Source organism: Corythoichthys intestinalis, chromosome 2 (genome assembly GCF_030265065.1).
Source record: "Corythoichthys intestinalis isolate RoL2023-P3 chromosome 2, ASM3026506v1, whole genome shotgun sequence".
NCBI classification, from domain to species: domain Eukaryota; kingdom Metazoa; phylum Chordata; class Actinopteri; order Syngnathiformes; family Syngnathidae; genus Corythoichthys; species Corythoichthys intestinalis.
The window spans coordinates 14230253-14255553 of record NC_080396.1 but is presented as its reverse complement, the minus strand read 5'-3'; the positions used below and the strand labels follow the sequence as shown (position 1 = coordinate 14255553).

Genomic DNA, 25301 nt, shown 5'->3' with positions numbered 1-25301 from the left:
GTTCTTGAGAACGACAGGGAAAGTGAAGAAGTGCGAATTCTGCGTTTGTGGCGCCATCATGTGGACACTGATAACCGAAGATTTAACTGTGGAAACGTCACTGACTGCGACAAACCTCACGTCACACATGAAACCAATGTTTACATTTTGGGTTAATTAAACACGCGCATTTTTTGCTTCAATTTTTTGTTCACAAACTATTGCTGTGCTTCCTATTAAAGAATTGGTAAAATGGACCATTATTTTTATAGTTGTGACTGTACTTAAAAATGAATGAAAGCGGTTGGATTTTTTTTTTTTTTTTTTTTTACAAACGTGCAGGTGTGGACGCAATTATTTTTTATCGACGTATTAGAGCAGAATCCTTGTTTAAAAAAAAATTTTTTTTTTTAAACCCTGCTGATGTAGATATGGCCTGTTCCATTTCAAAGAACATGCGCATGCCCAGACTTGAGCACACACTTAATAATTTTCAGTAGATATCTTTTTGTTCAAGTTGAAGTTTTTACTGATTAAAATTAGGTAAAGAGAGTTAATTTTAACTAATGTATTTCAGTTCACTTGCTTACCTAAATAATTTTAGTATAATTTATACAATTTATATGGATCATGATTACTACCCACAAAAAAACTTTTTATATAGCTTATATTAGGGCTGTCAAAATTATCGCGTTAACGGGTGGTAATTATTTTTTAAATTAATCACGTTAAAATATTTGACGCATTTAACGCACATGCCCCACTCAAACAGATTAAAATGACAGCAGTGTAATGTCAACTTGTTACTTGTGTTTTTTTGTGTTTTGTCGCCCTCTGCTGGCGCTTGGGTGCGTCTGATTTTATGGGTTTCAGCACCATGAATGAGCATTGTGTAATTACTGACATCAACAATGGCGAGCTACTAATTTATTTTTTGATAGAAAATTTTACAAATTTTATTAAAGCGAAAACATTAAGAGGGGTTTTAATATAAAATGTCTATAACTTGTACTAACATTATCTTTTAAGAACTACAAGTCTTTCTATCCATGGATCGCTTTAACAGAATGTTAATAATGTTAATGCCATCTTGTTTATTTATTGTTATAATAAACAAATACAGTACTTACGTATGTACCATATGTTGAATGTAAATATCCGTCTTGTGTCTTATCTTTCCATTCCAACCATAATTTACAGAAAAATAGGGCATATTTTATAGATGGTTTGAATTGCGATTAATTACGATTAATTAATTTTTAAGCTGTAATTAGCTCGATTAAAAAATTAAATCGTTTGACAGCCCTAGTTTATATAGACAAGGATAAATAAGTTTCATTAAAACAGCAAGAAATTGAACATCATGCTCTACGTTTAGCTAATATCTTGTCTATCAGTTTTTATTATTATTATTATTATTTAGTTGTCTATTTCCTGTAGAAATAGAAGGAAATATTGATATACAAAGTTTCAAAATGCTGAAATTTTTCATTAAACTCAGTGATCTTTTATATGACACCTTATTACTTCTTATGCCACAACGTATATAAGAACAAATAGGAATAAAGCTTACATTTAATGTCGGAAATTTAAAGTAACACCTCGTCTTAAACGTAAATAAATAAATAAATAAACAAACCACAAAACCACCCTTAATTCTTATGATGTGCTCAAGATAGAGTATAGCAATATGATTTGAAGATGAGTCACTATCACCACAAAGCATCTTAATGTACCAGTTGTAACATTTCTCATGTTTTGATATTGCTATGTACCAACTATATTTACAGTAACTACAATAAGATTTTTATTTTAGGTAAAATCATTTAATCAGTGAATTTAACTTCTCTAGTGCAGCGGAAACTCTCAAATGTTCTCTATTTATTTTAAATCAGAAAGTTTTATCATCAAGCACTGCAGATTACAAAACTTCAAATTATTGAAATTAGATTGAAATTAGAAAACTTTCTGTAAACGCAAATGCATAAATGCTAAATGATTGATAACGTAACGATTTAAAGGTTCTTCTTATGTTGTTCTGTTAAACATTATACATGAAACAATACTAACTGGGAATTCTTTTGTGTGCATTTTTTTAAACCACCACACGAACTTTTTTCTTTTAATTACACTTTGGTATGACTGCATGTTTCAGTAAGCTCTAATTATACTGAAGATGGAACCAAGATAAAGTGTTTTATCTCGATATGACTCACATGTTCTCATGTGAAAATATATTTTGCTTGGCTTGAAGAGATGTTTTCCATCTTTTAATAAGAGTAGACAACTTACGAGTTCCATTTAGTGTACATTGTCGAAATGTGACAACCACACAAACATCATCAAATGAAATATCTGTAATGCAAGATAAATAGTTGCCACATTTTAATATCAAATGCATGTGTGGATTTTTTTCACAAATAAGTACTAAATGTTGGACCAAACGAGAAAAATAAACGTGGAAGTGAGTGGAAGGGCACGTGACTTTGCATAGGTGACAATGTCTGAAGTGGGGATAAGAAAAATAAGTGAGCTCAAACAAAGAAGCACAACGTATTTTGCTCGCTGAATATGTCCTTTCTTTCAGACCTCTAAGTTATTTCGTTACAATGACTATATCTAAGAGGTAATTCCGTTATTATATTTACTTTAAAACACAGGACTAAGCCCACATTTTGATTTTTCATTTAGTTAGAAATAAATGTTCATTCACTGTTTCAGAAAAGATAACACTATTATCTAAGATTTTTATTTGACACTTGTTTTCTTTAACAAATAAAAGTGACGGTACTTGTCTACAAATCTGAAATGTTTTTGTCAATATGGAACGTATTTTTCCATTTACAGTATTTCACATTTTAAACAAACAAACAAACACACTCCAAAAGCCTTTATTGTCCACGCACGCGCAGGCGGGTAATAATTTACAAGCGTCAGTGTTTTGTAAGGACTGCATATATTATTCTATCCTGTATTCTTTATATTGTAGCATTCAATTTTTTAATCTATTTGGTCTCAATTATGTTTAGCGTTAATCTCTATATCATTATCATCTATCAAATTAACGGAAATTATACCTCATATAGTCGTGTCCAATTGATGCTTGATAAATTATTGTATTTCGATATATGGTTAATACATGAATGAGATAAATATAATTAAATATACGTAAATCTGAGCGATTTTACATCTGGATTAATTTCTAAGAATGCTATTATCGTTACAAATTTAAAACAAATAACTCTGCTAAAAGCAAAATAAATAAATGGGTGATTCAATTTTTTTTTTTTTTTTTTTATTGTGATTGAAAAAAATGTATATAGTGATTTTAAAATAAAATAGCGATTTAGAATACAGGTGCAACCATACAGAGAAGGCCTTTCTAGAGGGGAGGCACCCATTGGGCCTCCTCCTACTCCTCTACCACCACCCTTCTACCTCCGTGCTGGGTCACGTGTTTCTCAAGCATTTACAAAATTTCCAGTAGGAGAGCAAGTCGACGCACACGTTTATCAGCAATTATCAGCACAGGTCCCGATTTCCACGGGATAGAGAGGCAAGGATTGGACAATAAAGAATTCTTAAACCTGGACTTACATGAGAGGACTACAGCATTCTTTGGAGTTTGTGTGGCTCCCACTCTCCTCTTCCCCTCCACAAAGCCTTTCTACTCTGTGCTCTCCTTTGGGTAGCACGACTGGACTGATTTGTTTCTTTTTTATCACCTGGTGGGCCTTATCTGGTAAGATAATACAATGTACAGAGCCCTTGGAACCAAATAATGTTCCCAGTATAGCCTTCCGCTCGTTATCAATAATGTTGTGCATGTGGAGTGTGTATGTTTTCGATTTTTTTTTTTTTTAAATGATGAGTTCAATGCCTCCAGGATGTCTTGGGTTTATTTAACATGCGCAGTTAAATCAAGCTTGTTTGATGAAGAGATGAGGATGATTTATTTTAAAACGGCACCAATCCTTTTTATTTAAATATTCTTAAATTTGTTATAATAAACTTGTAGGTTGTTTGTCAACATGAAAGGCCAGGAGAAAGATGCGTTTTATGGGGCTGTTGGGCATTTTAAATATTACATTTACAGCGGAAATTCAAAATAGTCATTTATAATTTGGGTTTATTATATTTTGGTTTTTGTTCTATGTATAGTGACCAGGGCGGGGCCATTATATTTCCTGCAAATTGATAATGAACCAAATGTTGTGATGTCTTTTGCAGTTCCTCTACAAGGGGCCCTATACAGCCTTGGGGAGTGTGGTCAGGGTCTCCCACGCACGAAGGACTGAGACCGACCCTCGCCTTTATTTTTTTAACCTAGACGTGAATGAGGAGAGAAAAAAAATGTATCAAAGCCTGACCTTATCGTCCAACCAGTCCCATTACACGCACGACACCGGGAATTACATTCACCCCTCGGCCAACTCCCCTGTCTACGTCCCCACCAGCAGGGTCCCGGGCATGCTGTCCACCCTTCCTTACCTGCAGACCTGCGAGCCGTCTCACCAGTCCCACGGCCTCGGGGCTCACCACCACCACCATCACCACCACCACCCTCACGGCTGGCCCCAGGGAAGCACGGGGGACGGCTCATCTTTCGCACCCAGCAGCCCTCACCCTCCACACGGCTTCTCGTACTCGCACAGCCCGCCGCTGAGCACCAACCCCAGCCGGGACGGCGCCTACCAGAGCCCGCTTGTGATCGGTAACAGCGGCCGGGCGGAGCAGCTCGGCGGTGCCCTGGTGCGGCCCGTTGGGGGATCTTACACCGGGCCGTACGCCTACATGAGCCCGGAGATGGCAACATCCTCCTGGACGCCGGGACCTTTCGAGAGCGGAGTGATGAGCCTGCAGGGCCGCCAAGGAGGCTCTTCGACGCGGCGCTCCAGTCTGGGTAGGCATGCAGGCCTTCGGCGCTTCTTCCATTTTAAGTGATGAAACCATAAAAAAACGGAAAAAGGTCTATTTTTCAGGAATTCTTGACTTGTTTACCTTCCAAAATCTATTTTCAAATTTAAAAAAAATTTACTGTCCTTTTTTTTTTCAATAGAATAGAATAGAATAGAATAGAATAGAATAGAATAGAATAGAATAGAATAGAATAGAATAGAACGCTTTTATTGTCATTACACAAAGTGTCATGAGATTCAAAGCTGCCCCATAGTGTGCACACACACTTACACATAGAATGGATTGCAAAATGTGTACAATCTTGCAAAATATGTAAAATCTCCAGTATGCAAAATATATATAAATATATATTTACACAACACAAGGTTATTAACAGTACAAAAAAAAAAAAAAAAAAACACAGTATGCGTCCATTTGTAGACCGCCTCAGTGGTATAGGTAAAGTGAGTGTGATGGCATTCAGTAACACATATTGGTTATTAATAGTGCAAAAATACAGTTTGCAGTTTATTTGCATTACATGAGAACCATCAAAACATCTCCAAATGCCCATTTATTCTAAGACAATTTTTGTTTTTACACTGTCGCTAACATTTTGGGACCTACAGTCCTCAGTTATAATTTTCGCAAAGATCTTTTTTCTGATACTGATACAAGCTGAATAAACACAATTTTAGAAACATGATGAAATATGGCGTGTAGCAAAAACACTGAATAATAGTCATCATTGATATCCAATGAAAAACACATTTTCGTCTTAATGGAATATAATTATTGTGTAAAATGAAGAATAATAATGAATTTATAGGTAATAAATTATTATTTGTATCAATAATTTTTTTTTTTTTTTTTTTTTCTTAAGTGTGGCTCAGGTGCATATGTACTATCACAAAATCATAGTGAAAATTATGTCTTTGCCATTTTGCTTATTTTTAACGATACTATTTTTCACCATATAACAATCATTCTATTACCCTTACCCAGCGCCCACTCGTTCTGTGTTACATTTTCTTCTGCTGTAATTTATAAATGAGCAGATCCTCTATAGTTTGCTGTCTGGATTTAATCAAAGGGTTTTAAACAATCCTGCGAATTTGACTAAGACAATCCACATTCTTCTTGACAGAGGCCAAGTAAAAATAATCAATTAATATGTTAATTTAATCCCTCAGCGACAGAGCAGTGTTTTGATTTTAGGGCTCAATACACTGTTACACAAGAGCCTATTGTCCCAAACCATCAGCAGTTATCACCTACACCATCATAAAGACTACAAGTTAACAAGCAAAAAGGCCTCTATGCTTAAAAACATGACAATGAACTGACTCTTATATTGAGCATTTTGATTCAATACAATCATACTTGTAGATTTATTATTGTTACTTAAAGTATTTAACCTAACTGAACAAGACTGCAAGGGCTGAAGTAACTTAAACTTATTGCCACCAGATACATGGAGAATGGACACATTTGTGTTTTCAAGAATGCATTAATGGGGAAAAAGACAAACATATGTCAAAAATGACCAAAAATAACATAACTAGTAATATACATAAGGAAATGGCTGGTCCTAAATGAGAGGTCCCCTTTCAGAAAATAATGTTTTGCATTTTTGTAGCATTAAAATGACCAGGTTCCATGTGAAAACTTTAGTTTATAGCTAAATGTTAGCCATATTTTCAATAACATTGAATCCATAACACCAATTTCACTGTTTAGACATTGGACAAACACTTAAATGCAAGGGCGTAGGTTTGCATGTACGGTAGGGACATAAGACTACCAAATTTTTAGGATGCTCAAATTGTCCCCACCAACTTTTAAGCAACCTGATTTGCATTATATAAAGAGTTCAGTTATATAGGTAATTTAGATTGTTTTCCTATATGTTGTAAGGGTTAGAATTGAACCTACCATTATTAAGTGAATCATTTTCATTATGTTCAGACTTCCATTTATCCCTTTTCACTTGCTGAAGGTGCCAGTCCATTTTATTCCCCTGAAACGCACGTTTGATTGCTTGATGACTTATACAACATGCCGCCTCCTCGACGAAGGGTTAGCGAGGAGGTCGAAGAGGAGGGATATTAGAAGTTTTTTTTCGGCCAGCAGCAGCCACTATGATTAATGTAAAAAGTCGCGAATGTTATGGAGGTGGGGAACACACCACAAATTTTGCTACTGAAAGTCCGACCTGCATCTGAGTTAGCATAACATTAAACTGTGTGAATTTGCTAACCTGCAAAACTCAAGTAGGAAGCTGCTTAGAGAAGTGTTGTCCTGTATGTTTTCTACTGTTAACATTAAACTGTGAAAAATGTAGTGAACTAAGGTTTACCCCCTCCTCAATTTTCATTTTCATTTTATTTAGCCCAATGGAGCTTTCATTTTTTGTTGAGTTTGGCTGTGCTTGTGGACAAAAGCAGTAATGTTTTACCTCTACGAAGGCTCTACTTTTATTTATTATTGTTATTCCCTAACAAGTTTTTTTCAGTTATACTTAATTTTTTTATTGAGGCAGTCAATTTGAGTGGTTGTAAGACATTTTTTTTTACATTCCTGATAGATGAGAGATGATTAACAAGTTCCCATCTATTGTGTATGTTAATATACTTTAAGTGATGCTCGAATATTGCAATTTAAATTTGCTAATAAGATCCAGACATGTATTCCGGAAGTTTTCAAAATGTTTCTTTAGTAGTTTTTGAAGTCAATACAGCTTTATTTTGCATTGATCATTTAGCATATCAATTAATTAGGTTCAAATTCGTGAAAAATGCAGCCCTGACCCCGGTTCACCCAATCTGTTTGGTCTTATTAATGTCCCGTCCCCAGCATTAAGTGTACATGCAAGTTATGCTGTTATATCGTCCCAACCAATGTTGAGACCAAACCTACGCCCTTGCTTAAATGTTCTTTATTTTAATTTCTAAAATTGCAAAAAAGTGTGTGAGCTGCAAATCTGAAAATATAGTGCTTTTTTTAAATCTGTTTTAAATTAGCATGTGGCACTCTATTTGGAACTGTGTTAATTTTGGTGTCTAATGACATCAATGCAAAATGCTTATTTGAGTACTCATTACAAAACATTTTTCATACATTTAAAATGTTTTTTCAACATTCATACAGTATAATGACAGTCAGAAATTCAAACGTCATCCATTGGTTGAGTAACTGCATTCTGGCCAATTTATGCCAGGAGTCCGTTGCGTGTCAGGGCTGTGATGGATAGAAGGGACCCCTGGATCTTTTCCGTCTGATAACACCCACCTCCCCATTCCCTCCATTAGTCTGTCTCCCCAACGCAGGGTTTGATCTCTCTCCATCACATGGCTTAAAGAATGAGAGGTGTGTTCACTCAGACTCCTTCACAGCTATTCATCTTACTCAGACCCCCACCACGGCTGTGCTTCAATCCTATACTTGACTTCCAGGTTACATGAATTTGTGGATGGAATTCTTGTTGAAGCAGTTAGTTCCAAAATCTGAATTTAATGAAATGCTTCTGGTTCAACGAAGAGCTGTTTGTTTCATTCATCAGACAGCTTTAAAGTCGTCCAACGGCAATATATTAAGACTGAAAAGTGCTCAAACTGTGTGCTCAGATCTGGTGGACGACATGGCCACTGAGGGCAGGGAGTGTGTCAACTGCGGCTCCATCTCCACACCACTGTGGCGCAGAGATGGCACGGGTCACTACCTATGCAATGCCTGTGGCCTCTACCACAAGATGAATGGAATTAACAGGCCACTCATCAAACCTCAAAAACGACTGGTAAGATCAAGCTGAATGTGTGTCATTTTGACATAACATGTGTTTAGTTCCCAAAGACATTTGACTTGCTTGGACGTCCTGGTGGCCGAAAAGTGTCATTGCATGTAATTGACTTTCCTATAGTATATAAAAGTTGTAAAGCAATAAAGCAAACAACAAAAATGAATGAAATGAACAAAATATATTCTTTTTATTATGAGTCAAAATTATTTTTCAAACAAATCATGTAACTAGAACCTTAGACGGTCATTTGCTGTGCATATTATTTTTTAAAAAATTAGGGGAGGTCAATTTTATTTTTCAAATGATTTTTTTCTTTGTTTGAAATTTTTTTTTTTTTTTTTTGATTGAAGCAAACACAAAAAGGATTGGTAAAATCAAAGAAAACGTTTTAAATTAAAAAAAAAAAAAAGTGTTCAAATGCAAATATTTGAGTCTCAAATATTTTTTCGCATTCAAAAACTTTTTTTTCTATGATTGAAATTTTTCTTTTTTAGATTGAGGTGATTTTGAGTGTCAAATTTATTTTTGCATTCAAATACATTTTTTACAAATCTACCTCTGTATGGCTCCGCCCATGGGATACAATTTTTGATTGGGGTAACTACATTGGCACGACACCGGCGGGCGTACCATATTCAATGCGTGACGATCTTGGCGAAAAGTATAGCTGTCCTTGTATTCTTGTAAGTTAATTTTATTGCTGACACTACGTTTTGTGGTCGTCAACATGTTGTGCCCCCCCCCCCCCCCCCCGGCCCAAAAGTCAAACTCCGCCTATGAGTAAAATACAGTATATCATGTTTCATACTGCATAAACGTTTTATGCATATGCTCATTTTATGTATCATTTCAGATGCCATGAGTGGGCAAAAAGTTTAGTAGTTAGCCAACTTGTATGAGAAAATGTTCATCCTCTCGCACACAATTGCTCTTATCCATTAGTCAAATTCTGGTTGAGTTAAAATTCTGTGAGAGTAAAGCAAAGGTTGCCAGACACATGACGAATTATGTCATCATCAAACACAAAAGTCTCACAAATATCGTAACCATGTTTTGATTGTATTTTTTTACAGCCCCAATCCTTTGATTTCAACCTCCTAAAAGTTTGTGATTTCTAATTTCTTTTAGTCCTCCATAAAGCAGTTAAATTGTCTTAGCATATGAAGCAAATTGAGACTGAAAATCCTCTCATGGAAACTCAAATCAATATTCAGCGCAATTCATTTAGACCTTTAATGTAAACATTAATGTAATGTAAACATTTTTTTGAATATGGCACGCCCGACGGTGTCGTGCCAATGTAGTTACCCCAGTCAAAAATTGTATCCCCTGGGCAGAGCCAAATGGAGGTAGATTTGTTTCTTTGCTTTTCAATCAAAAAAAGTTGCTTCAATAAAAAAGAAAAAATTGCTAAAATCAAAATATATATTTTCATCCAAAAAAGGGTCGCTTCAATCAAAAACAAAAACAAAAAATGTGTTTGAATGTAAAAATAAATTTGAAACTAAAAAAAAAAATGCATGTGAAAGCAATTTTTTTTTTTTTTTAATTTATTTTTTGATTGAAGCAGCTTTTTTGATTGAAGTCATGTTGATTTGTGTTTGGGCCAGATTTTGGCTAGGACAGGGGTGTCCAAACTTTTTGCAAAGGGGGCCAGATTTGGTGTGGTAAAAATGTGGGGGGCCGACCTTGGCTGACGTCCTTTACGTAGAACAGTATATTTAAGCAAATTTTAGTAAGCCATTCTGTGTGTCACATTTGCTTCATTATTTTTTTTAATTAATAATTTCAACAATCTTGCAACTAGCCTTTGTGGCGTTCTCTTTCGACTCTCGGGCTCTTGCGAAATACTGCTGCTGTAAAATTAAATTAGCTTCAAGTTGCTTCAATTTCTCGCTACGTAATATCGCCTCACATTGAACTCTTTAAAAACAGCGACTGTCTCTTTGCAAATGAGGCGGACACAGTTGTTGTGTATTTTAGCGAAGAAATTTCCATCTATCATTGAAGCATCGGCCGTCGCAGTCATTGGTCATTTTTGTTGATTGTCGCCATTTTAGAAAATTGAGAGTAAAGGGTCACACGGGATAATGTTGCTTAGAGTGCTGCTGCCTTTTAGTGGGTAAATGAGGAGCAGCATTTAGTGTGTAAGTTACTTCATATGCTGGTAGCAGTACTGCTGACCAATTTATTAAGTCTGTGTGCGGGCCAGAACTGATTGATTTTATGACAAAGGCTGGGGGCCGGATGAAATTTGATCACGGGCCGCATTTGGCCCCCGGGCCAGACTTTGGACATGTCTGGGCTAGGACATTTTTATCTTTATTATTCAATCAAAAAATAAGTTGCTTCAAAAATATATATTTTCAAAAGGAAAAATCACTTCAAACAAAAAAAGAAAAATTTCAATCATGTAAAAAGTTTTTGAATGCGAAAAAATATTTGAGATTGAAAAATTTGCATTTGAACACTTAATTTTTCATCGAAAAAGTTGTCTTTGATTGAAGCAATCCTTTTTGTGTTTGGGCCATATTATGCGTAGGACATTTGTGTCTAAATCATTTAATCCTAAAAAAAGTTGCTTCAATCAAAAAAAATATATATTTTCAATTAAAAAAAAAACAACATTTGAAAAATAAAATTACCCTCCCCTAATTTATTTATTTGTTTTTTGAAAAGTATATGCAAAGCAAATGACAGTCTAAGTTGCTAGTCAGCTGATCTGTTCGAAAAATAATTTTGACCTATTATAAAAATATATTTTTTTGTTCATTTCATTTATTTTTGTTGCTGTTTTATTGATTTACAACTTTTATATATGGGAAAGTCAATTACATGCAATTACACTTTTCCGCCACCAGGGGAAAAATCCGTTTATGATTTTATTTTGTAAAACATGCAGTGTATTAGAATGAATGAGCAGCACAACTGCTGTGGGTGCTAATAATACCATGCCATAATGTTTACATTACCTCATAACTTGTCGTGAATTTTCTACATGATTAAGGTCTAACAGTTTTATCAAGTGACATGGTATAGGTGGAAAGATCTGCTTTTTTTGTGCGTCTTACGGACTGTTTTGCAAAACATTTTTCAGCATGTGTCTGTCTTATCTATTGTCAGTGATTGGTTGCCTGAACTGCGATGATTCTTTTAAGGGCACCTCGGGGGGAAAGTATTACTGCATGTTGATTTGTTTTAATGGCTGTAAAAGTGTTGGAGAAACAGATTATAAAATTGGAGGAAGGTTCTACTGCCACCCATTAGCTACACCCCTGCTGATTTTGTTTTGTTAGCTTATTTAACTTTTTACTCTGTTCATTTGCTTCAATGAATTCAATTAGAATGGAGAAAAGCAGGCTGTGCAGCAGTAAGTAGGGTGTCAAGGCAGAGCTTCCCGGCTGACTATTTCCCACAAACTTGCTTTGTTCTGCAGAGCAGCTGCAGTTTGTATTCCAAAATCCAATGGCTTTGGTGTAAAATCATCTTTTATGTGTAATGCTGCTCAATTGTTATTTTGAATTGGGGCCTTTCAGCAATAATTTCTGTTGTATGCTTTGTGTCCTGTGCTGGTATAGTGTGATTCCTTCTCAAGGGAACAGTTTTACTCTAATGGAGTCCAAGGAGAAGGCTGTGTTGGGTCTCAGTCAAATGCAAAAAAATCCAACACTTTCTGCTTTATTTTTGTCACCCACAGCAGACTACATCTCGCCGAGCTGGCCTGTGCTGCACCAACTGTCACACTAGCACCACTACGCTGTGGCGACGTAACGCTGAGGGAGAACCAGTGTGTAACGCCTGTGGTCTCTACATGAAACTGCATGGGGTATGCTATGCATGGATTTCAGACAATCTGGATAAAAGATGTTCCATTGTCCATAATCTCTGTGAAAATCTGCTACTCTAAAAATAATAGTTTTAAATCCTGTTTTAATTTAGTAAATCAGTACCGTATATACCGTATTTCTCGGACTATAAGTCGCAGTTTTTTTCTTAGTTTGGCTGGGGGTGCGACTTATACTCTGGAGCGACTTATGTGTGAAATTATTAACACAATATTATATAATTACACATGTTGTTTTGGTGTTTTGGAGTGACGCTGATGGTTTGGTAAACTTGTTAGCATGTTCTTTATGCTATAGTTAGCTGAATAACTTAATAGCTATGTTACGTTAACATACCGGCCACGTTCGGATTTTGTTGTTCATGCATCATGTAACATTATCATACTGTACACTTGTTCAGCATGTCGTTCTCGATTGTATTTTTATTTTAAATTGCCTTTCAAGATGACATATCTGTTCTATGTGTTGGATTTCATCAAGTAAATTTCTCCCAAAAATGCGACTTATACTCCGGTGCGACTTATGTTTTTTTCCTCTTTGTTGGGCATTTTATGGCTGGTGCAACTTATAGTCCAAAAAATATAGTACTATTAGAATAGGGAATTTAGTAGAATATTAGTAGAATAGGGGAAAAAAAACTGATATACCGGTATGTACAGAGGGGAGAACAAGTATTTGATACACTGCCAATCCATTGGCAGTGTATCAAATACTTGTTCTCCCCACTATAAATATATATATATATATATATATATATATGATATATATATAAATCATATATAAATCACACCGGAATATAATATAATATAATATAAATCAAATTTTTGGGGGACAATCTAAAATAAAAATCGAATGGAGAACAACAGTTTCTCGCTATCGCCAAACTTTCTGCTGCTCGTATACCGTTTTTGGCTGCATATTTCACTATTTGCAGCTTGAAATCTGCAAAATATGTTGTTGTTTTTTTTGGTGCCATTTTGTCCAGCCATTGTCTTTTTTTTTTTGTTTTTGTGTTGTCTTTTTTTGTTTTGTTTCCGCCAACGTTGAAAAACAGTCCTTGAGCGCACTCTTGCGGTTTAGTTTGGGGGAAAAAACATGTAAAGTGATAAACAGGTTACCCTGGTTACGAAGGAGTTCCGTTCCTGCGCTGGCAACGTAACCCGAATTTCTGCGTAAGTCGGAATTAACCATTGAAGTATCTCTAAATACACCCTAAATCTCAAAATAACTGTCCAAAAACATGTAACATATGTCATATTGATAAAATAAAGAAAAAAATAAGACATTGAAGTACAACAAGGTACTGTTGACCAGGGGTGGGAACCTCATGGTACCTCACGATAAGATACGATTTGCGATACAAATCTCACGTTAACGATCTCACGATATGGCGATACAATGATTATCGATACATTGTTCAGCAAATCATTCTACAAGACAACTAAACAGAAAAACAAGCTACTGTCATCCTTCTGCTGCGATTTGGAATGAGTTTGTCACTAGTAAACGTTTGTTTTTTAAATGAAGCGTTTTTCTTCCCCAGAGGTTTTTCACATTTGATTGCATTAATAATTTCATTTATTATTGATTTTTTTTATTTTTTATAGTTTTGTGCATACGGGAACCATAAGATATGTGTTTATAGACAGTACTGTATATACACTGCTGGCCAAAAGTATTGGCACCCCTGCAATTGTCAGAGACTGCTCAATTTCTCCCAGAAAATAATTGCAATTACAAATGCTTTGGTAGTAATATCTTCATTTATTTTGATTGCAATGAAAAAACACAAAAGAGAATGGGGGAAAAAAATCATTATCATTTTACACAAAACTCCAAAAATGGGCCAGACAAAACTATTGGTACCCTTTGAAAAATCATGTGATGCTTCTCTAATTTGTGTAATTAACAGCACCAGTTACTTACCTGTGGCACATGACAGGTGGTGGCAAAACCTAAATCACACTTGCAGCCAGTTAAAATGGTTTAAAGTTGACTCAACCTGTGTCCTTGTGTGTACCAAAATGAGCACGGAGAAAAGAAAGACCAAAGAACTGCCTGAGGACTTGAGAAGAAAAATTGTGAGGAAGCATGGGCAATCTCAAGGCTACAAGTCCATCTCCAAAGACCTGAATTGTCCTGTGTCTACCGTGCGCAGTGTAATCAATAAGTGTTAAGCCCATGGCACTGTGGCTAACCTCCTTAGATGTGGATGGAAAAGAAAATTTGACGATAGATTTCAACGTAAAGATTGTGCGGATGGTAGATAAAGAACCTCCACTAACATCCAAACAAGATCATGCTGTCCTGCAGTCCGAGGGTACAACAGTGTCAACCCTTACTATCCGTCGGCGTCTGAATGAAAAGGGACTTTATAGTAGGATACCCAGGAAGACCCAACTTCTGACCCAGAGACATAAAAAGGCTGGAGTTTGCCAAAACTTACCTGAGAAAGCCCAAAACGTTTTGAAAGAATGTTCTTTTTGGGAAAAGACATCAACAAAGAGTTTACAGGGGGAAAAAAAGGCCTTCAAAGAAAAGAACACTGTCCCCACAGTCAAACATGGCGGAGGTTCCCTGATGTTTTGGGGTTGCTTTGTTGCCTCTGGCACTGGACTGCTTGACAGTGTGCATGGTATTATGAAGTCTGAAGACTAGCAACAAATTTTGAAGCATAATGTAGGGCCCAGTGTGAGAAAGCCGGGTCCCCCTTAAAGGTCATGGGTCTTCCAGCAGGACAATGAATGACACAAAACACACTTTAAAAAGCACTACAAAATGGTTTGAGAGAAAGCACTGGAGACTTTTAAAGTGGTCAGCAAGGAGTCCAGACCTGATTCCCATAGACCACCTGTGGAGAGATCTGAAAATGGCAGTTTGGAGAAGGCACCCTTCAAATCTCAGAGAGCTGCAGCAGTTGGCCAAAGAAAAATGGTCTAGAATTCCAGCAGAGCATTGTAAGAATCTCATTGATGGATACCGGAAGCAGTTGTTCGCAGTTATTTTGTCTAAAGGTTGTGCTACCAAGTATTATGCCGAGGGTTCCAATACTTTTGTCCGGCCCATTTTTGGAGTTTTGTGTAAAATATTCATGATTTTTTTTTTTTTTTCTCATTCTCTTTTGTGTTTTTTCATTTCAAATAAAATAAATGAAGATATTTCAACCAAAACATTTGTAATTGCAATCATTTTCTGAGAAAAATTGAGCATTATCTGACAGAATTGCAGGGGTGCCAATACTTTTGGCCAGGTTAGTTTGTGTTGTGCTGAATCAAATAAAGACGGAGCAAAATCGAGTCCATTTTACCATTTTGCCGACTTGGCAGTCATGGCGCTTCTCAATGACTTTGACTCCAGTCAACACAAAGTAAATGAACAACAGTTACCAAATGTCTATTTAAACCTTGTTGTGCAATACAGCCAGTATGTGTTGTTATAAATCTAAAATTAACCTTAATCTTATCTACGGAATTAATTGGAAGCTGGGGTATCTTCAAGATTACTTGAGACCTTAATGAGGACAAGCTGTGTCGAAAACGGATGGATATATACTATTATTAAAACAGTTAAATGCAGTTTAAACGAAACGGAAAACCCTCAAACGAATCCTCAGAAGATGAATCAAAGACTTCTTATTTCAAACACATAATTTTTCTTCCAAACAAGAGAGGACTCAAAGACATTTGTGTTTGATGCCAGCACGCAGCACAGTGCTGTCGCATTCATCTTTGTTGAATTTATTGGTGGGTTTATACAGTGATGTCATGCTACTTATACTGTCTCACTGTCTACACACTTGCCAGATCTGGCTTCGGTGTTCCAAACCATACTGTTGTGACCTGAGCTAAACTATAAAGTTTGGCGTAGAGATTGCTACAGTGTCGCGCAGATAATTAGGTGCTGTATAATGCGTCTCCAAGAGCACTGTGGTGGTTGTTATCAGAGCTTCAGTGTGGGAGTGGAGCTAGTGTGTTCTCATGATACTTTAGCCTCTGTTGGAAGAATGAGTCAACTCAATACTGCTTTTCTCCTTTTTGCAGGTGCCCCGACCACTGGCTATGAAGAAGGAGAGTATACAGACAAGGAAACGCAAACCAAAAATGCCCAAGAACAAATTACCTACAGGTGGGGCTAAAGTGAACACATTGGGTTGACAACTCCCTGAAAAAAAAAAAAAAGACACCTTATTGGTAGAACTGGCAGCCTGATAACTCACCCTTTAAGGGTTTTTTTTTGTATTTGACAAGTTTTTTTTTTTTTTTTCTTAATTAATAATGTTATAATTTCACTCCAATCTGAATTGTGTACATATTTGAGTAATATAACCACACAGAAAAACAATCATTATCAGCAATGTATTTTTAGTTTAAAAATGCTAGAATAACAATTGTCCTGCTAAATTTAATAAGTATGTAAATTAACCCTTAAGGCCTTGAACCTTTTGTGTGTGTGCGTGTGCTTGCCCCTTTAAAAAAAATAATAAATAAATAAATAAATAAATACTTTTTTAAAAAGTACAAACAAACTGAGGCAACCTTTACCAATTTAGGTGCATTCAAAAGTCTCCTCAGCAATAACATTTTCACAAATTATCACTCTATATATAATGTGGAAATACAAATGGATTTGACAGAACACAAACATACAACTAAAAACTGCAATTTCTGGAGAAATTACTCTGGGTCTTTGCTGTCTGGCTATAAAGATCTTAGCCCCGCCCAGGGCTATAAATAGAATGGACAAACATACCAGTCAATGGCATTAAACAAAGTAAGTGCCATTAGAAATGAATGGAAAATTTGAACATCCGTGGCCATCAATGGCAGCACCCTCCGTAAGTGTCAATGGAAGCGGGGAAGTTTGGTGGACACATCCACTTGAAATCTGGTCATTTCCTGTTGATTTAAGGGCATTGGATTTTTTGTCATTGTAAATGAATGTGAAAAATTTTGGACATCCATGGCTGTCAATGGCATCGACTCACAAAGGCGTCAATAGAATCCAAATATATCGGCATCAATAGAATATACAAACATGCCCGTCAATGGTTTGAAACAGAGTAAATGCCATTAGAAATGAATGGAAAATTTGGACGTCCATGGCCGTCGATGGCAGCACCCTCCATAAGCGTCAATGGAATCAGGGACGTTTGGTGGATACGTCCGATTGATATCTGGTCATTTCCTGTTGATTTGGGGACATTGTTTTTTTTTTTGCCATTGAAAATGAATGGGAAAAATTTGGGACGTCCATGGCCGTCAATGGCAGCACCCTCCATAAGCATCAATGGAATAGGGGAAGTTTGTGGGGACACGTCCTATTGATATCTGTTCATTCTCTGTTGTTTTGGGCACAATGTTTTTTTTTTTTTTTGCCATTTAAAATAAATTGTGAAAAAAATTTTGTGCATCCATGGCCGTCAATGGTATCGATTCACATATGCGTCAATGAAATCAAAGTACATTAGCATCAATAGATTTGATATATATGGCCGTCAATGGCATCATTGCAATGTAAATTCCATTGAAAGTGAATGGGAAAGTTCCCATTAAAAATGAATGGGAACATTTTTGGCAAATTTCCGGGGAACCGTAAATTTTTTCCAAACTCTTTATACAACTTTTATGCCCCTCACCATCCTGGAATTCGCCCAAATTATGTGATTTGGTCAAAAATTGTAGGACTAGATACATTTTTTTTTTTCCGGAAAATTGCTGTTTACGGGCGAACTGAACATTTTTTTGGGCCGTTTGAAAAATTCCCTGCATCGCGCGAAAACCGTGCAGATACTTCAACGGTGCTGATCGGTGTAACGGTTCCGGCTGCGCGGCACGCCGAAAAAACGCGGAGAATAAGATGCACTAAAAATAAAAATAAGTAGGCTAAAGTTGCAGAACAACACTATCTGTTCAAAGACCCTTGACAGTTAGTGGAAATAAAGTACATGGAGAAGAACAAGAAAAAATATTACCCTCATTTTGAACATGAATTTTACTTAAGCTTCACTCAAACCTCTTATACCTCACACTCCTACCGTGCCATGAAAAAGTATCTGAACCTTTTGGAATTTCTCACATTTCTGCATAAAATCACCATTAAATGTGATCTGATCTTTGTCAAAATCACACTGATAAAAAAAACTTTCTGCTTTAACTAAAACCACCCCAACATTTATTGGTTTTCATATTTTAATGAGGATAGTATGCAAACAATGACAGAAGGGGGAAAAATAAGTAAGTGAACCATCACATTAAATATTTTGTGCCCCCCCCCCCCCTTTGGGAGCGATAACGTCAACCAGGCACTTCCTGTGGCTGCAAATCAGTCTGGCACATCAATCAATCAATGGGGTTCAAATCTGGACTTTGACTTGGCCACTCCAGAACGTGTATTTTGTTCTTCTGAAACCATTCTGAAGTTGATTTACTTCTGTTTTTTGCATCATTGTCTTGTTGCAGCATTCATCCTCTTTTTAGCTTAAACTGTCTGACAGACAGCCTCAGGTTTTCCTGCAAAACATCCTGATAAACTTTTGAATTCATTCTTCCATTAATGACTGAAAGTTGTTCAGGCCCTGAGGCAGCAAAACAGCCCCAAATCATGACACTCCCTCCACCATGCTTCACGGTGGGGATGTGGTGTTGATGTTGGTGAGCTGTTCCATTTTACTTCCACACATGACATTGTGTGTTACTCCCAAATAATTCAACTTTGGTTTCATCAGTCCACAAAAAATTTTGCCAAAACTTTTGTGGAGTGTCCAAGTGCCTTTTTGTGAACATTAAACGGCAACAATGTTTTCTTTTTAGACAGCATTGGCTTCCTCTGTGGAGTCCTCTCATGAACATCATTCTTGGCCATAGTTTTACATGTAGTTGATGTGTGCACAGAGATATTGGATTGTGCCAGTGATTTCTGTACGTCTTTAGCAGACACTCTAGGGTTCTTTTTTACCTCTCTGAGCATTCTGCGCTGAACTCTCGGCGTCATCTTTGGTGGACGGCTACTCCTTGGGAGGGAAGCAACAGTGCCAAACTCTCTCCATTTGTAGAGAACTTCTCTGTCTGTCCATTGATGAACATCCAGACTTTTAGAGATAGTTTTGTATCCTTTCCCAGCTTTATATAAATCAACAATCCTTGATCGCTGGTCTTCAAAAAGCGCTTTTGACCGAGCCATGATGCACATCAGGCAATGCTTTTCAGGTGTGTATTTTATAGTGGGCAGGGCATCTTTTAACCACTCAACAGTGATTGGGCACACACCTGACTTAAATTGTTTGGTAAAAATTAGTTTCAATTGGTCTTTAAGTCTACTTTGGCAAAAGGTTCACTTACTTATTTCCCCCCATCTGTCATTGTTTGCATGCTATCCTCATTAAAATATGAAAACCTATAAATGTTTGAGTGGTTTTAGTTGAAGCAGACACTGTTTTTACATCTGTGTGATTTTTGAATTTTATGCAGAATTGTGAGAGATTCCAAAAGGTTCAAATAATTTTTCATACCACTGTATGTTGACTTTCATTATCATCATGGCAAGCGACAGTACCTCGACCAATGAGACGAGTGGGATTTCGTATTGTCGTTGTTCCGTTGGTCAAAAAGCACGAAAGGCAAGCGAATGCTTTTTCCAGTAAATTCTTCTCTGAATTGGATAACACGGCATAGCAAATAAATACTTTTCAAATTTACTCTTACACAACAAACAGCAGAATAATCAAATGTTCAAAACACACTGCTATTTTTAGGAACGCCCACAGCCTCTGGTAGCAGCTCACCCTCGTCACTTTTGGTGTCTGAGCACGCCTCCACCATCAAGAGCGAACCCAGCATGACGTCCTCACCCTACGCAGGACAGACCGTCACATCAGCCTCCCAGGTAAGGCCATGTCTGGCAGTGAATGATCATGTTTCAGTGCCACTGATGGTGCTAGATGTGCAATGCATTTCAACTGGGAGACACTAAATGGATTGGACGTCTATCTCTGACAAGGGCGGCCAATGGGTGAAAATGCCCTTAGAGCAGTGCTTCTCAATTATTTTCTGTTACGCCCCCCCAAGGAAGACGTAAATGTTTCGCGCCCCCCCAACTCTCTGCCGCCACTGTAAATAGTATCATTCGTCTATATTACTATTATAAGTACGCCTCAGCCTAACATTGTGTCCTTTTTTTTCTATTAAAGAAAAAAAGTAACATAGATCAACTTATAATAAAGTATAACTTTTTTAACATTGTGTTGCTTGTAACAGAAAAGACTTAATGCGCATCAATTTGCCTGAATTTAAAAAAAAAAAAAAAAAAAAAAAGTCACATCCAAACTGTAAAAATACACTCAAGGTACATTTTTGACCATTTGATACTGAAAAATAAAATGTAATAAAATCAGTAAATAATAACAAATTCAAATTGATTAGAAACATTTACTCTTCAGGACAACATGCCAAAAAATTTGACCGAAAAAAAACAAAACTGAATAGAAGGGGGGAAAAAGGTCAATGAGATTGAGGTCTAATGTCTTTAAGTGGCGTCTTAACTGATTTGGCTTCTCCGCTATAATCATTTTTAGACTCAGTAAACAGTGATCTTTCCTCATTTCCCACTATATTAAAAGTCAAAGGCAAACGGCCCGAAAAAAGCGCATTCTCGGCGGCCGAGGGAGAACCGTAGGTGAGGGCGGTGGTCGTGACGATCCCAAGCCGAAAACGGCACTTCTCGGCCGGACACGTGAGAAAGACAGTGGGTCGCTGCGTGAGTCCAGCTCTGCATGAGTCTCTTCCGTGTGCTCTTGCTTCAAAAATACTGCACGCACTTTGAAAATGAGAGCGCCACTGCCACCCACGGAGTGGATGTGCAAGTACACTTTATTCTAGTGCGGCAAAAAAAAAAAAAAAAAAAAAAAAAGCATGTTCCCCGAGGTCACTCGCGCCCCCCCTGGCATCGCTCTGCGCCCCCCTGGGGGGGCGCGCCCCACCATTTGAGAAGTACTGCCTTAGAGACATTTGAATAAAAGGCAGAGCAAAAAAATGGTACAGTGATCCCTTCTTTTTCGCGGTCAATGGGGACCAGAACCCGCCACGATAACTGAAAAACCGCGAAGTAGTGCATTGTGTGTTCAATATATTTATTCAGATTTATCATTAGAAAGATATACATACTGTATAAGACATGCTTTTTCACTTTTTTTCCCAAAGTATATTAAAAAAACTTTTAATTTCATAGATTTTAATCAATGGTTTTCAAGCACTTCAAATGTAATAATAATGAGAAGTTTGAAACATGTTAATGTCCGACCAAATTTTTTAAACAAAAATAAAGTAGAAAATTTCTTGTCATCATTAAATGCTTCATTGAATGAGTCCACTCAAGCTGCTCACTTACACACAATGAGTTGCCACAGCAATTCTTTAACAAGTTAAACGATGTTGACGAATGCTACGCTTTGAAGTTTCGGCTTAAGCCTGAGTTAAGCTCTCGCGTTGCTGTGACGGCGCAGCGACTACGGCGTCATTCGATATTTGATGGTTCTCCGGCCAGGTGACGCGTTGCTCTGTAATTCACCGCTAAGCCACTAGAGAGGTGTGGTGTTCTGTTTGTACGGTTTTGGGGCATGCTTGTTGACTTCCTCTTGTCTAGTTTAACGGAGAAAAAAATAAATAAACAATGCAAGATGGAACACTTGAATGTGGATCTTCAGCTCATCAACATTGAATAAATATCGATCACACAAATGTTGAGGCGCAGGCGACGCAGAAGACTGTTTCGAGGCGGTCTGTCCAACTTTTGATGCTACATAGAAAGTTCTAGCCTTGGGTGGAAACCAGCTAGCTGTGGTGGCTAGCTTCAAACTGGCGTCGAGCTATTAAAATCTCAATTTTCTGGAGGATGAAAATTTTTGAACAAGAGGGCATTTTCAAAAAAAAAAATTAAACATCAAAACCCTATCTGGAAGTGTGAGCACGCGAGAGCAGAATTACAGACGCCATGATTTTAACGAGATATTATCGCGTACTTGCCTTGTTTCGATCAAAAAAACTCCAGGTTGCATGTATCACCGAGTGTCAAGACACAGCTGTGAATTGCCACAGCTTGATGTTTTGGGGATTTTATGGGTGAAACATGGTCATATAACAAGGGTCGCGATGCAGAAATCGCAGACATCAAGGAGTGGAAGAGATTTTCTTTTTCATATATTTACCCTTTTAAACGTTTTTTTTTTTTTTTTTTTTTTTCAATTAGTTTGGATCGATTATTTATCATCTAACATAACGGAGAAAATGCGACAGTAACAAAAAAATACAATTTAAGCCATAGTTATGAGGTAGATATCCGTGACTTTTTTACAGACACCATTTTTTTCATTGTGACGTCATTGGTTTAAAAGTTTAAAATATACGAGTGAATAATTTTTAAAGTCGTTTTTTTAAGTGAAATATTAGACATCAATTAATGATTCGAAGCTAAAAATGACAGACATTTTGAATAATAAATATACAAAATTACCTTAGTTTTATGGCTGGGATGAAACAAATGCGGTTGCACGACGACAGTAAACGGGGGTTTTCAGGGCAAAACGGACAAATTAAAAATAGTTCGGGGGTTTGATGCGCGATGAATCTGCTATGGCAGCATATAGACATATTGTTCTATCAAACACAAGTTGTTTTGGCTTAAAATACAGCAATTTATTTCAAAGAGGAGTGCAATAGCAGAAATTACTTTTTCAATCTTGTCGGTGTTTTCCCATTGGCAGTGTATCAAATACTTGTTCTCCCCACTGTATATACTGTACATATATGTAATCCTGAAATGGCAAGAACTATATATCGTAGAACTACTAGTTCTTGCCATTTCAGGATCCCTTCCCCCAGCAACGTTGCCGCCATCCTGCAGTTCCCACTTCCTTGATCTCATGCTGCCGCTGCTGCTGTTTCTCACCCGGTGCCGACTCCTCTTGCGAGTCCCGATCTGGTTTTTGAGTTCAGACGGCAGGTTCGCCTTAAGAGAGGCGACCTGAGCAGCTATGATATCCCCCCTTTCGCTTATTAATTTATCAAATTAATATTACGTATAATACATGTTTTTAGACAGTTATTTTGAGGTTCAGGGGATATCTTTGGGTACTTAAAGCGTTAATTCCGGCTTACGCAGAAATTTGTGTTACCTTACCAGACTTTAGGAACGGAACTCGCTCGTAACCAGGGGACTACTGTACCTGTAATATTTTAGGCTACCTCTACCCACCTCTGCTATCATTTCACAGAACCATACCTTCGCTTTATTTGGTGTTTAAAAGAATTTTTTGAACTATTTCGAAGAATCCTAATCAATTACATTTATTTCCATCTGCAGAGTACCACCCAATTGAATGCTACAGTATCCTCAGCATCCATGGACATTAAATATGATGATTATGCTTTTACTCCAACGTCCATGGCTCCACAGAACTCCTGGTGTGCTCTTTCTCAAGCATGAGCCCTGAATCACAGTCATCCAGTCTCCATGTCTTACTGGCCGGGACGTCCAATGCACATGCAAGAAAGGTGGACACCTAAATCCCTTTACAATGAATTGTAAATTAAAGAGTCGAGCCGCCTCATAGATTCAGGCTGCATGGGACCAGGACTTCACTAGCAACTACCTATTTCGGAGCAAGCAAATGAACCAATGCAAAAACAATCACATGACTTGTAAAGAGAGGAAATTATCCGCGGTTATAAATTTTATAGCATTTTGTTTTTCACAATGTTTTTATTGTTCGTTTTTTAACAAACACAATGAGGACATGTTACTCTCACTGCAGAAATAAAATGGAAGAAAGTTTTTTTATGGCTTCTGAACACATCTCATCAACAGCATGTGGATGATTAACTTTTATAGACGCATTATTTATATTGAGATAAGGGCAGTTAAAAGTCGCTGTGGACATTACCGTTTGACTCAGATCCCCCGTGCGGGACGGCTGTCTGGAGTGACCCCGACGCAGGGAGATGTGAGCAATTGCTTTGTGACATAGGACGCCTTCAATTGTATCCCGAATGGTGACCACATACGTTATTTGGCAAAACAATTGACTGTAAAAGTGCAATGTTTCTATTTCTAAAAAAAAAAAAAAAAAAAAAAACGACAACAACAAAGTGAAATTATTACAATCGTTTTGATTGTATTTTGTCAATATTGAAGGACATTGGTTATTGTATTTTAAATATGTCACCCTTTGTTTCTTTTTTCTTTTGGGATCTGTTCAAGTTGAACTGATTTACTATTTATTAATTTGATTGATGGTGAAATGAATGAATATAATAAAAAGTAAATCTCACCAAATATCTCAATGGAGATGACCTCATTTTTTCTGTCCAGGAATCGACCTTTAAATGTTTGCTCTATCTTTGTTAATCCTAAGGATTCAACCCATAGGCGGAGTTTGACTTTTGGGGCAGGGGGGGGCACAACATGTTGATGACCCCGAAACGTAGTGTCAGCTATAGAATTAACTTACAAGAATATTTATAATGATAAGTTGAAAATGAGCGTTTTTTTATTTCCCGTAATTCTTGAGGGGAATTGTACATCAGGCTGCTTAGGACAGCTATACTTTTTGCCAAGATCGTCATCCATTGAATATGGTACACACGCTGGTGTCGTGCCAATGTAGTTACCCACGTCAAAAATTGTATCCCCTGGGCGAAGCCACTGCGCTGCACTGATTTGCTTGATTTCCGTGTTTTGATGATGTACGCAGTTATCTATGAGGTTTAATTTTTTTTTTCTGTCGTATA

At 37.0% G+C, this 25301-nt stretch overlaps 1 protein-coding gene across 2 annotated transcripts; it reads left to right on the top strand.

Moving 5' to 3' along the window:
* Nucleotides 1-3461: 3461 nt before the first annotated feature.
* gata5 (GATA binding protein 5) lies at nucleotides 3462-24855 on the top strand. Of its 2 annotated transcripts, XM_057856266.1 has the most exons (7): nucleotides 3462-3721; nucleotides 4210-4882; nucleotides 8505-8674; nucleotides 12375-12503; nucleotides 16563-16647; nucleotides 20273-20403; nucleotides 23875-24855. In XM_057856266.1, exons 2-7 carry the CDS (start codon nucleotides 4333-4335, stop codon nucleotides 23995-23997), a joined length of 1188 nt encoding a protein of 395 aa, XP_057712249.1. In that variant the 5' UTR covers nucleotides 3462-3721; nucleotides 4210-4332; the 3' UTR covers nucleotides 23998-24855. The 2 variants fall into 2 exon arrangements, with proteins under 2 accessions (XP_057712249.1, XP_057712257.1); XM_057856274.1 differs by lacking the exon at nucleotides 3462-3721 and having other exon boundaries at nucleotides 3833-4882.
* Nucleotides 24856-25301: the final 446 nt, after the last annotated feature.

What these genes read in the sequence shown, in the direction of transcription:
- gata5 (XM_057856266.1), top strand. Translation starts at nt 4,333, where the DNA reads ATGTATCAAAGCCTGACCTTATCGTCCAACCAGTCCCATTACACGCAC. An exon ending in GACGCGGCGCTCCAGTCTGG is followed by an intron (nt 4,883 to 8,504) that starts GTAGGCATGCAG and finishes CTGTGTGCTCAG; the next exon opens with ATCTGGTGGACGACATGGCC. An exon ending in TCAAACCTCAAAAACGACTG is followed by an intron (nt 8,675 to 12,374) that starts GTAAGATCAAGC and finishes TGTCACCCACAG; the next exon opens with CAGACTACATCTCGCCGAGC.